This window comes from Schistocerca americana, chromosome 3 (genome assembly GCF_021461395.2).
Source record: "Schistocerca americana isolate TAMUIC-IGC-003095 chromosome 3, iqSchAmer2.1, whole genome shotgun sequence".
In the NCBI taxonomy this organism is placed as follows: Eukaryota; Metazoa; Arthropoda; class Insecta; order Orthoptera; family Acrididae; genus Schistocerca; species Schistocerca americana.
In genome coordinates this window covers 905209268-905223822 of record NC_060121.1, presented here as the reverse complement: position 1 = coordinate 905223822, position 14555 = coordinate 905209268, and the positions used below count along the sequence as shown (strand labels likewise).

General features: G+C 39.0%; 1 protein-coding gene across 1 annotated transcript in view; it reads right to left on the bottom strand.

Annotated features, from left to right (window-relative positions):
* The window catches only part of LOC124605409 (RRP12-like protein), a 135678-nt gene that overhangs the window by 95093 nt on the left and 26030 nt on the right, over positions 1-14555 (bottom strand). Inside the window, exons 4-5 of the mRNA XM_047137060.1 lie at positions 8929-9111; positions 820-936 (exon numbers count right to left, since the gene is read on the bottom strand). Of these exons, the coding sequence (XP_046993016.1) occupies positions 820-936; positions 8929-9111 (300 nt within the window). The remainder of the gene's footprint in view (positions 1-819; positions 937-8928; positions 9112-14555) is intronic.

Genomic DNA, 14555 nt, shown 5'->3' with positions numbered 1-14555 from the left:
TCAGCAGAAATCAAACCTGCATGTGGATCGGACGTCCTTAACTCTTGTGCAGAAAGGTGTGCAGTATACTGCTGCATCCATTTTCAATAAGCTACCACTTGAATTCAAAACTCTTAGCAGTAATCCATGCACTTTCAAATCGAAACTGAGGAGTTCCCTCATGGGTCACTCCTTCTATTCTGTCAAGAAGTTCCTTGAAAAATTAAGCTGATTCTTGTTGCAATGTGGATTGTGTTTACTTAAACTTATGGATTGACTGTTTTCCGGTTCATAAACATTTTATTTTTATCTGCTATTACTCTTATGTTGTAGTTTCATGTACCGACATGTTCCATGACCTTGGAGATTTAGTCCTACAGAATTTGACGTGTAAATAAATAAAATAAATGGTACAAAACAATGTTATTTATAGTTGGCACACATTAAACATAGGCTCGAGGGATTAAAAAAAAAAAGCTTATCTGTGATAAATTACATTTCACAAATTAATACTGAAAATATGAGTCCTCTTCCAGAACAAGGAATCTATAGCTGTGCAAGTTACTTATTTTTAAGGGAATCAATTTATTACCAGCTGACCTGATGAAACATATTTCTGTTGGTCATTCACAAAGAACTAAATTTTCACACTGATACAAAAAATTTCTAAAAATGGAGAAAAAAGGAAATGTTGCTACCACAAATTATATAAAAATTAAAATACTTAAAATATATTAAAAAGCTTTAGAGTATAGCCATTAATTACACTTTCAACTTCATTTCAGCTCATTTTTCAGTTTCTACATACAAAGTATTCATAACATATATATTTATTTATACCTTTGGTTTTGAATGAGTTGTGAAAGTGAGGATAGAATCAAGAACTTGCAATGTTGAAGAATATGTCCACACTGCAGCATCTTGGGCTCTGAGTAGCACTGATAGACACCCTATAAGCTGTAAATAAATACATTTACAGCATTACTCAATAACATATAAACACAATATTAGACATCAAGTAATGCTACAAGAAACACTGTGAACTCTGGTAAAGACAAAAAGGTATCATCATTTAGACCAAAAAAAGGAATTTATTGAGAATTTGAGATTATCGTTTCCCACAGTATGGCCTAAAACCATAAGAATAGCGTGCAATAACTTTAAAAAGAGAGGGAAGGAGGGAGGGCTGGAGGGATGGACATACTTATATTGTAACTTGAGTTACCTTCATTAAAGGATGGAAAAAAAATGGAAAGGACGGAGGAGACTGTAACAATTAGGGTGTGTAAGGATATTTTAATTATCTCTGGTGTTATGTAAGGATATTTCTGCAAAATCATGTTGGTTAATCTCTTAGAAATATTTTTCTCTTTTGACAGCATCAGTTCTGTTAGCCTTGTTGAAAACAAGCTCAAATTCTGAGATCTGTTGCATCCACTTGTTACACAGCACTAACAAATCTCCTCCTAACAGAAATTCTATCCATCCACATCCTGAAAGGGATTGGAGGAGGGCAAAGTAATTTATTCGATGATGTCCCCTGTGTGTTCTCAAATTTTGCAGCATGATGTGGAATATAACTTGACAGATATCTGAATCCTCCTGCTGAGCACTGAACATCATCTGTCACAGCAGACAACGCAGCAGTCTCACAGCCAAACCTTATGTTCTGTATCTCTGCTTCCCCCTCTAGCATGGTCATTGCTTCAGACATATCAGGCAGAATTCCAGAAAGTGAACTCGATGACAAGAATTGATGGTCATCTTCCAGTCTCACAGATAAAGTGCTCAACAGTGGAATGTCACGGGCATTCTTTCCCAGAAGCAACAAACACAGGAAATGTTTCACTTCTTTCAGAGGAGGGTGTTGATAAAACTGACCAACACCTTCAACCTGAGAAAACAAATTTTCGAGGCAATCCTGGTTCAGCCATAAGCACACTTAATGGCGATGACAGAAGGTTAGACTGAAGGCCAAATAAAGAAATAACTGATGTTCACAGTCATTTTTGGAAAGGCAGTAGTTGGTTTCTGTTTCCTACCTGCATTTTTTCACAACAAGAATACATTTTGTTGAGGGTGGTTTTCTGAAGCTGCTCGTTAGTTTCAAAAGCACTGGCCATTGTCTTTTTGCCGACCATTTACAAGAATTCAGAATGTCAAAAGAGTTATTAACAAATTGAAAGAAGTCTGCTGTTTCATTTTCTCCCGGTAACAGATAACAAATTGCCTGAGCAGTTGTATTTGGAAACAGTTTCAAGGCTAGAGGTAAATGTTGGCGCTCTCTACCTTCCCAACACTGAGGTAAAACTGTGGCAGTTTGGGTAACATTTTAATTTCTGCATTATCTAATGATAGTAGTTTCTTGATTGGTGCTTTTGTAATTACTTTACCATCAGAAAACCTTGTTGTTTTTGTTGTGGTCTTCAGTCCTGAGACTGGTTTGATGCAGCTCTCCATGCTACTCTATCCTGTGCAAGCTTCTTCATCTCCCAGTACCTACTGCAATCTACATCCTTCTGAATCTGCTTAGTGTATTCATCTCTTGGTCTCCCTCTACGATTTTTACCCTCCACGCTGCCCTCCAATACTAAATTGGTGATCCCTTGATGCCTCAGAACATGTCCTACCAACCGATCCCGTCTTCTGGTCAAGTTGTGCCACAAACTTCTCTTCTCCCCAATCCTATTCAATACTTCCTCATTAGTTACGTGATCTACCCATCTAATCTTCAGCATTCTTCTGTAGCACCATATTTCGAATGCTGCTATTCTCTTCTTGTCCAAACTATTTATCGTCCATGTTTCACTTCCATACATGGCTACACTCCATACAAATGCTTTCAGAAATGACTTCCTGACACTTAAATCTATACTCGATGTTAACAAATTTCTCTTCTTCAGAAACGCTTTCCTTGCCATTGCCAGTCTACATTTTATATCCTCTCTACTTCGACCATCATCAGTTATTTTGCTCCCCAAATAGCAAAACTCCATTACTACTTTAAGTGTCTCATTTCCTAATCTAATTCCCTCAGCATCACCCGACTTAAATCGACTACATTCCATTATCTTCATTTTGCTTTTGTTGATGTTCATCTTATATCCTCCTTTCAAGACCTTATGCTGTCATAAAGAAAGTGGTTGAGAAGTAATTTGTATAAGTGAGTGACATCTGAAAATGCCAACATTTTTTCACTGAGTCCTGTATCAATTTTTCAACCCCAGATCAGAAATTACTGCGACAATACTATCACCTATATTATGAAATGAGGAAACAATTAAGTTTTGCAGCACCACTGTCATCTAAATGTCAAAGTCATAAAATATCAGCTGCTTCCATCCCGAACAAGGTTCATGAACCATAACAACAAGAATGTTACTGCTTGGGCCTACAACACAATCCTCCACTTCTTCAAATGACACTTCCATCAACGTTCATTTCATCAAAACACATGCGCGCGCGCACGCACACGCACACACGCACACGCACACGCACATACACACACGCACATACACACACACACACACACACACACACACACACACACACACACACACAATCCAAGCTTCCACCTTCTTCCACTGAAACAGTAGCTCTCACTCTGCTAGAGCCACATGCTCTGATGGTGACGCGCACACGCACGCACGCACCCGCGCACACGCACACGCACACGATCCAAGCTTCCACCTTCTTCCACTGAAACAGTAGCTCTCACTCTGCTAGAGCCACATGCTCTGAGGGTGACGTCATGCACAGAACAGTCCACATGCTCTGATGGTGACGTCATGTACAGAACAGTGATTTTCTCACTCGGTCTGCGCATTCCATTAGCGTCCTCTCTAGCTGCAGCCTATCCCTGAGGCTATTCAATTCGTACCACAAGCAAGGAGTAAAGGATACCAATAAATATTTGGAAGGATTTAAAGTTTAGGGAGAAGAAATAGAAATCGAGGATTGCCAAAGAATTTGTAATTCTATCGGACACAGCAAATGACATGGAAGATAGTGTATCAAAAGGAGATTATAAGATGATCATCAATAAAAGTAAAACAAGAGTAATGGAATGTAGTCAAACTAAATCCAATGATGCTGAGGTAATCAGATTAGAAAATGAGATGTTAAAAGTAGTAGATGAGTTTCCCTACTTGGGTAACAGGAAACTAAATTATGATGGTTGAAGCAGAGAGGAATAAAATGCAAACTGGATATATCAGGAACCTGTTTCTGAAAAATACAAATTTGTTAAAACTGAAAATAAATTTTAGTGTTAGGACGTCTTTTCTTGAAGATACTTGTCTCGAGTGTAGCTGTAGCCTTGAATGGAAATGAAATGTGGATGGGAAGCAGTTCAGAAAGGAAGAGAATAGAAGCTTTTGAAATGTGTTGCTATAGAAGAACCAGAAGATAACATGGGTAGATCATGTAATTAATGAGGTAGTACTGAATTGAGGGAGGAAAAGAAGTTTACGGTACAATTTGACTAAAAGAGGGCGTCACTGGGATATGACACATTCTGAGGCATCAGGGAACTGTCAATTTGGTAATGGATGGATGTGTGTGTGTGTGTGTGTGTGGGGGGGGGGGGGGGGGGGGGGACAGAAATTGTAGGGTCAGGCCAAGAGATGACTAGAATAAACATTTTCAAATGGATGTAGGTTGAAGCACTTATTTGGAGATAAAGAGGCTTGCACAGGATAGCGTATCAATGAGAGCTGTGTCAAACCCATCTTCAGACTTTAGGACCACAACAGCAGCACAAAATATTGAAAAGTTTAAAGATGTAAATAAAATTACAGGGTTCAAATAAAAGTGAAAGTTAACACACAAGTCAGCAAATCAATGTCACTCACTAAATATTTACTGCATATTTACAAAAAGCCTATTCTATGAACCACACTGTGGTGACTCACCATGTTACCACTCATCTCATACTGGCACCACTGCCATGTCTACCGTAACGTCTCATGAGGCACCATCGTGAGCCACTGACATTCAACTCACCTACGCAATCACCAGGTGAATCGGGGTTGGCCACCAGGCAGCTGCATGCTCAAACATCAGAAGAAAGCGACTGCATCAGGGCCTGCATGTGCCACTGATGATCAGCACCATCTTGACTCACCAATCAACAAACTAACTCCATATATACACCAGAGTGGAGAGCACTCACTCTCGTTTCATTATTGTACTTTCTAGTAGTAACTTGAACTCTGCTCTCGGGAGAATTGTTATTTGTCTCTTGGACTCATCCTAGATTGTACTCTGAACTTCTATGGAAAATTGGAATTGTGTTCATATTAAAACAATTTAACTTAGTGTGTGTTTTTATTTGTATGTGGAATTACTATACAAGTGACGACCAGGGCTGTTGGACTTTCATGTGTGTTTTTCGTTGATTTGACAATGACGACTGGTGCGTCCTTGGATGTGGTGCTGCAGCAGCAGCTGGAAAGCCAGTGGCATTAGGAACTGCAACAGTATGAACACACAGCCATGTTGAACAAGGTGTTCACCAGAGTGATGGGAAAGCAATTGACAGCCCATCGCCTCCCTTCCTCACTTATGATGAGTCCACAGAGGACAGGAAGGCATATGACATGTGTTACATCAACACTTTGCTGCATTCAAAGTAATGGACACCGATAGCATTAAGGCTCTTTTTTCTGTTGTTGATTATGCCCACATGCATCACTTGTTGGGCAACTTGGCCTTGTTTCAGAAACCCACTTCCCTCTCATTTGACAAAACATGGCACTTAGAGATATATTATCACTGGCACATTCGTGTTTTTTTCCTTGACGGTAGAGTTTTATTAGTGCAGGAAGCACCCTCATTAAACGAATCACGCTTAGGCTGTGGAGTTGCAAGGCCTCAGTCAAAAGTGTCACTTTGTTACTTCTCAGGACAAGGAGTCTTATGCCGATACTATGGTCAAGGATATTGTTAGGTCAGCTCAGTCTGCTAATGGGCACTATAATCTGAAGACCCCATCTTGGTAGAGGTCCTTTCTATTCATCAATTGTTTGAAGTTTTTCATGCAGCAGGCCACCAGTTGGAGCACAGGGCAGATGTGGATGCTGTGAACTTGGATGATGGCAAGCACTCTGGGCCCGGCACATCCTTGGAGGCGGAAATCACAGGAGTGCAGCATGCCCATAAGCCTTGTCCATGGCAAGGTGTTGCCAGCAAGCCCTTTCCTTCGTGATCCACTCATTTGTTCAACATGATTGGCCTGACTGCCCCACGAACTGGTCTTTCTGTCATCACAGTCAGATGAAAGGACAAACTGTGGTGGTATGTCATGCACCAACCGCTTGAGCCACACCTTCGGACCCCCAAGCAATGGACATCAATAAAATCCGCCCTGAGGGTAATCACACTGCAATGGTTTCTAACATGTTGTTCATCAATGTGTCAGGTTGGTTTCTTTGGCGGAAGAGACCAGACAGCAAGGACATCAGTCTCATCAGATTAAGCAAGGACGGGGAAGGGAGTCGGCTGTGCCCTTTCAAAGGAACCATCCCGGCATTTGCCTGGAGCGATTTAGAAAAATCACAGAAAATCTACATCTGGATGGCCGGACGCAGGACTGAACCGTCGTCCTCTCGAATGCGAGTCCAGTGTGCTAATCACCAATGTGTGTATCAACAAGAAACCACTTTCATTGGAAATAGATATGGGCACAGCATGTATATACATCTCAGTGCACCGCCATTGTCTTCTGCTATACATCATCTCGTATACTGCAACACACAATGGATCCCCATTCTTGGACGATTTAAGGCAAACGGTATATAAGATGGTGGTCCACCTGTTAACCTTTCATGAGGTGGACTGTACTTTTATGAAAAACTTGTATGGCTTGGATGCTATCACAGCATTTGGGTTCATGGTTGCCGATACAGTTAACCTGGCTTCCAACCAAGTGCCATACCAGGAATTTAATGAAATCTGCAGGGGTTTTTTGAACATTTTTTTCCACCTAGGCTTGGCAAGGCTAAGGATTTTACTGCCCTTACTGCCCATATCACCCTTAAAACCATGGTGCAGCCTCATTCTTTTCAGACCATGCCCTGCTCCCTCAATGATGCCCATTGGCAATACCCTCAAGCTCTGTGAATGAAGCCAGCACTGCCTGTCTGGAGCTGTGAGTGAAGGATCACCAACTCAGCTAGCATCTGCACACAGCAATCACAGTATCTACCCACAGTAAAGATCGAGGAACTATACATTACACAGTAGTTGTAATGTGTAACTGAATAGTAAATACACACACTCGCAAGAAATTTAAGAATAAAACAACACAATGTACAGATAAAACTAAATAAGCCGCTTCTTGTAAGAAAGTCATGAAGTAATTGACAAATGAATGCTAACTCTCCTGTCATGCTGCTGGAATGGAGGCTGGAACCTGGCACCTAACACACACACACACACACACACACACACACACACACACACACACACACACACGCGCGCACACGCACACACACAAATAGAGAGAGAGAGAGAGAGAGAGAGAGAGGGGGGGGGGGGGGGGTTTGGAGGAAAATATCTGAAAAGTCTATCAAACTGGTTCAATATCTGGGAATAACATTACAAAGTGATTTGAAACTGGATGACCATATGTAAACAGGAGTACAGAAGGAAAACAGAAGACAGACTTGTTGCGAGAGCTCTGGGAAACTGTTGTGCATATTTAAAGGTATCTGCATACACAAAATTAGTGAGACTAATTTTAAATAACTGCCCCAGTGTTTGGGAAACTTTATAAAGTAAACATTACATCTGATAGTAAACTAATTCAGAAACACTTTACCAAATATTTGGACAGCAAGGTTAATACTGCAACTTTTCTCATCCCAACACACCTTAGGCCTACATGTGATTCAAAATGGAAAATTTACTGCACATTTCCCACTGTAATATTTCAATAATATACTGTATATATGATGGAGACATACTGAGGTTGATCTGCGTAAGACATGTATATATGCATTCTGTGAAAATATTTAACCCACCTTATTAGATCTGGTATCTGGTTTCAGTGGCCTGAGACAGCGGTCACATTTGTGTAAGTTGTGCCTGTGTGTGCGCGCGCGTGTCTGTGTGTGTGTGTGTGTGTGTGTGTGTGTGTGTGTGTGTGTGTGTGTTTCTACTTTAGATGGAGGACTTTTGGCTCAAAGCTTAAGTTTGCCGAAACCAGTCATCTAAAATAAAATTGTAAGCAGCGATCTTGTCTGTTGAAGTTTTTAGTTCTATATTTCATAAGATTATAGCTCTGTTTCTTAGTCACACTTTCCGTATGTATTCCTTATGTCTAGTTCAATATGGATTATTATTGCTACCAATATTTCCAGCAATAAGTACAAAAAATACCAGTGAATTCTTTCTTTTGTCTCTCAGTGATTTCATTACTTTATCAATCCTAACACACACATTAACACTGTCCACATTTTTAAAACTGGCAATCATCCTACAAAGTGGGGCTGGATTTCGTTAACCTTTGGTACAGAAACTATTCTGGTATGAGCTAGTAACATACCGGATCTTCTACTACTACTACTACTACTACTTAGCTTTGTTGTCTTCCTTACATAATGTTGCCTTCAAGGTCTGTTTATGGCACCACAAAGAGATGACAGTCATCACTATAAACTTTCCACTCCTGTCTGTACATGACTCTTACTACCTAGCATACATGCTGACATGCAAAGGAATAATGCACCATACCAGCGATACTACCTACACCAGCTAATATATAACTTACACATCAGATAAAACTGTTCCTGGTTCTAACCAGAATATTCTCTCATTTTGGAAGATGGTATACATATTCACTAATCATAAAAATTTGTAGATGCTGCATTTAGAACAGGAAACAAGTAGTTGAACTGATTGTCACTGACAGTTCCACAAAGGTATGCATAATAGCTTTGCACTTACTGTTCTCAGGATCACGTTGTTCTCAGTTTCGGAATATTTTCCAAGTAAATCAACTAACAATTTTGATGTTTCAGAGAATTTCAATTTCAGAAGACTCTCAGGGACTCCTTTTATACACATTCCAATTAATGAAAGGACAGCTGCCACTGAAATCTCTGTATCACTCTTCTCCAATGTTGACATCTGTAAGAAAGAGGAAAAATCCATTTGTGAACAAGCATCTCAAATTCGTCATTCAATGTTCATTATTACATGAAGTCAATAAAAAATACGTGATCTCAAAAGACTAAAATATATACTATTATTTTGATGAAAGGTATCTATATTGCACACTGGACTGTTGCCCTTTAAATATACATGATAACTGCTTTCAAATTTCAAGTGCATACTCAGACTGAACAGGAATATCACATCAGCAATCAAAATATAACCACAGTATGGCTGTTCTGTTCCTCATGATATCCAATAGTTGTATTGCAAGCATATATAACATGTGAAAATATTTTACTATAAGTTATCATTTTCAATTCATATACACTGACAAAGAATGTCTTTTCTGCAGTAAATGGTTCTGAGCACCTTATGTGGCACATTAACAATGTGGAGAGAGTATGAGATATAGTAATGCAAATTAATGTTAAGTCCATGGATTTCTAGCTGGATGTGCTTATCCAAAAGGCCTGACCCATTCAATGACTATCAGTCTCATCACTTTCTATGAGAAGACAAGGAAAATGACACTCAAATTGTCAGACTTCTTGTACAAGTTAAATCCAGTTCAAAACCCAAAAACTGCATACTTCTCCAATCCACTGGTGCAGACAAAGAAGTCACTTAAAAGGTAAATCCATGGTATTTTACTTCCATCTGGTTTCTCAGCACTCATATCATATTCCGTGACTGAAAACTCACATTGTAAACAATCTGAAACTGTTTCCTCACACAATTCATACAAAAAAGTTGTAGCACTAATCTTTTGTTTTCTTGCAATAGATGGCAAATATATTTCCATTCTGTGTCACTTTCGGTTCCGCAAAGTTTACCATGAATCTGGGAAATTTTGTGACTTCTACTTTAAAAAAAAAAAAATGTTGAGAGAGTACTAATGGAACTAGTTGCTATCCCATTGTTCAAAGCATCTTTTGACTATTCAGTTGTTTACGAACTGTGGTGTCTCAATATTTTGTTTCACACAATAGGCACATTTACTCATAATAGAGTGTGGTCTAGCCCCAAAATAGACAAAAAAATTGTCAGTCTTATTATGCAAATTATTACTGAAAGTGGCAGGGCAATGATTAGGACACTGTTTTCACATTCAAGAACAGAAAATTTCATAACATACAGCACAGCTATTTTTATCTGAGATTTCCCCAAATCACTGCAAGGTAAAGGCCAGAATGATTCCTTCAGCAGCAGCAAAGCTAACTTCCTTCACCACCCCTTCCAGTTAAGTTAGTTCTCTGCTTCTAATAACTGACGTCAGTAAGAAATTAAACTCCAAGTTATTTAATATGTTCCATTTTAAGGATGCGAGGTAACAGCTCTTGTGTTTTAACAGTAATAACTTGTGGCATCCAACAAATTTCTGTCCTACACAGCTCAACAATGTGTTCTGAGAGATAATGTTTTCACTGTCAGGTTGTAGAAAACATATTCCAATGTGTTTTTATCCTACTCCATTTAATGAATGCTGCAAATAAATCAGTAAATGTTTTAGTGTTTTAACCTCATGAGGTAAGTTTTACAACCTGCTGATGAGTGCATTGTCTCTTGAAATACATTATTGAGCCGTGTGTATGACAGAAATACAGTTCAATGCTACCAATCATTACTGTTATACTTGAAGCTTTCTTAACTTTCTTTTATACAAATAAGATTGCTTATTTTATCATCCTTCTGCAATTGAAAATCATATTAAACACACTGTCATTTGTTGATTGTAATCAAACAAAAATAAGCTCTGTAGTGACTCTAGAATTTCGGTGTAAATTCTAGAGACAGTTGGCCTTCCGCCACCTCGAACACTCGATATTTTAAAAGTAAGTCAGTAAGCAGAAACACCTCTACTGCGCCGCCGGTTTCTGTGTGCAGGTTGGAAGTTTGTAAAGAGAAGACGATAAGTGGGGCAGTCGAATGATGCTGACAAGTGTTTGCTGCAAGAGCCACAGAGAGGACACAGAGTAAAAAAAAAAAAATTATATATATATATTTGACTATAGACTTTTAACTTACTTCGTGTCTTTGCTCTAAACAAAGCAAGACGCATGGGACATCTATAAATTATTTGCTTGTTAAAACCAGGCAATTGTGATTATTTAATTGTATCTAATGGGTATCGGTGTAGTTGACTTCCAAGAGTTTGTATGCTTATATAAAACTTGTAGAAAGGAAAATACACCTGAGCTGAACTGAAAGTATGAGAGTACCGAGTTATTTCAAGTGAGAGAGAGAGAGAGAGTGAGAGAGAGAGAGAGAGAGAGAAATTTTTTTGGTTCCTCTAACCAGCATTATTTCTTCAGAGAGGAAGTTATGGAGATCAACGCAGCCACATATCCAGAGAAGAGGATTGGCTAACGTTTCAAGTAAGTCAACTGTAGTAAGAGAAATGTGAAGTTTGCAATCCAGTTTTGCACTGCTTCTCTTGTCGCCGAAACCGTTAGAGCTCTTTGTAAATCCTGTAAACCAAATTGCAGAGCTATAACATATGTATACCCTGGTTACATGTATAACAACTAACTAATAAGAAGGAAATGTTTAATTCAAATGCCGAGTAAACCAAGAATGGTGAAGCTGTGCCATAACAATGCTCATAATTGCAACACCATGTAATCATTAGGAAAACAGCCTACATCAAGACCATAGAAATGAGCTTAACGTTAATGCTCAGTGGTGTACACAGTATATTCTTCTGGCTGTGTGTGTGTGTATGTGTGGGGGGGGGGGGGGCACACAACAGGTGAAATTCCGCATCAAAAACATTAAATACATTGAAAATGTTCAAAACAGTCATGGAACTACTATACACTATGGAACAGTCAAACTGGCAGCTGTAAGGCCAAGTATTGAAGTGACCCTCTCCACCTTCTCTCCACATTTCTCCCCATTCATGTCCTCTCTCTTCACTTCGGCCATATAAAATCTGGAGCCTTCAGACCAAAGATCCACCACATGTCAAGCAAAACTGGTAAACTGCACTGTCAAATAATGCTATCCGAAAAGTATGTGCAACAAATTACAAGGTGCTCACTTCAAAATAACACAATTACCGAAATCAACATATAGCACACTGCAATAAAGAATCAGACAATAAGTTATAATTTATTATGGCTGGAAAACCATTTGCCAAGAAACTGAAATTACTGTAGGAAAAACCAGCCATAGCTCCATTCTTGAGTCTTTCCACACAAATGAATCCTTAAGTGAATTATAAGACATATTGTAGCAAAATACAGTAATCTGCATATCTGTTAAATTAAAGATATTTCAGTTTTGATTGTGTGAACATTTAAATATTGATTAGCTCTGTGTGTTAGGTTTAACCTTGGTACAAACCAGAAAACAAGGATTTTGTGGTCGCCACAACAGCGACAAACATCCCAACACAAGTAGTATTACTCTGCTGCTCTTCTGCCTTGTACTGCTAAATAATTGGGGCAAAGAGAAAGATTACAGGAAAAGAAGAGGAGAGAGAGAGAATGATGTCTACAACTTTGAAAGAACATCATTTAACGTAATTTGTTTAACCATCCTGCTCTGAAGAACTCAGTGTATTCGACAAGTCTCCAGTTGACAAGTAATTTTGAAGAATTACAATTCTTTCAACAGTATTTTCTCAGATTATTTCCTTCAGTAAGTAATTTTCTTGCACGGTGTAGAAACTTAGCAATGGTACCTCCATCAACGGCTTCAGGAAAATTTTGCGCATCTTTAATTCTGGATTTGAAACTTTTGGATGTGACCTCTCCTTTCTTTAACACCCCTATATTTCCTATTAGTTTTTATTGGCAGTGATAAGGGGGAATTCTCACAAACTGGTTCTCCATTTCTGTTGCTAAGCTGTCAAGTACATATTGATTTTGTTCAACATTTAAGCTCTCTTACAACATCTCAATACTGAATTAGTTTTATCTTCTGGCCACTGCGCAATTTCATTCTTCTTCGTGTTTGAATTAGGAAATTTCTCCCTTTTTATGATAACTGGTGTTATTCATGATGATCACACAATCCACTACTAAATCATGTAACAAATCTGAAAAACAGTTTTAAACAAATCTTGTCTTTGCACTGTTGATAAAGCCATGGTCAGAAAATCCTGCACAACAGACAGTAAGTCTCTTTCCTCTGCCTACTGCCCCTTAAGATCACCACTGTTCTTCGAATACTGACAGATCTGCTTTCTGGCATGATTCTCATTGAGCCAGGTCTCACTGAGACACACGATAGGGCAATGATTTTCTTTCCTGATGATGCACATTTTTCTCCGAAAAGTAGCCCAAGCTGCTGTAACAATGGATATCTACATCAGAACACTTTTTTCCATCACTGCACTTTCTGTACCTTAATCCCTAAGATTTCAGAATCCTTCCAACTGGATGGTGGCCCCTTGTGAATTGTCATTTAAAGCATCTGTCTTGCAGGATACTCGGCACAATCGTAAAATTCCAGTATTGTATGATGAATGAATATCAAAATCAGTGGCAGTACATTTTTTAATAATATATTTCCTTGGAGATTTCTCGGTCACAGGTTTCCATTCTCTGTGCATGTGCACATATTCTCTATACTGTACTGTAGTGTTCTGGAGCTGTCTTTAAGGTCACAAAAAAAATTTAGACTTTGTAATATGACTCCGTTTGTTTGGCTCTATGTGCCTTTTAACTGAGTCATCTTAGAAGGAAAAACAGTATAGTATGCAATTAAAATCACAGCTCTCTCTGCGTATGTGCAACAGTTCCATACAGATAACTCAAGCATGATCAGAAGCAATGAAAAAGCTGTACCAATGGCAGCATGAATGAAGTGCAGCATTGCCACATAAACTCTGTATACGACAGCTGTCCATTTCATCAAAGGGAAATTTAATTGTGAAAACTTACAAACCATGAGAAAGAACTGCTGGTCAGCACTTACCTTTAGCTACACCCAATACACACTCATGAAAGGGACATGCATTCCTAGTATTTGGAACAATTAGTTACTTCCTCAGGGAGGAGAGGGGGATCTTTGCCTACCCTTGCCCTCAGTACAGGTGGGTCTCTTTCATCCTGATGTCAGTAACCTGCCTTTCCTGTTTAACTTTCCCCAACCTATTCCTCTCTCCTCCTTGAGGAACGAACTTCTAGTTCTAAAAGTCAGAAATGTATGTTACTTTTACATGCAGCACTAAACATTTTGCCTTCTGAAGGTACGAATTGGCCAACACTAGTGCTTCACAATTTAAGATGACCATTCAGCAGTCATTGCTTCTTATGATGATAGCTAGCAGCTGTGGTAGAAAACAAACTGTTGTAACAATGTGCATTTGGAATCACAGTCAACAGCAGACCAGATCATAGGCTGTTCATTTGCAATTATAAATGAAGGGAAACTGAGAGGTGGGAAAACTGCTGCCAGTTTCACTGTTC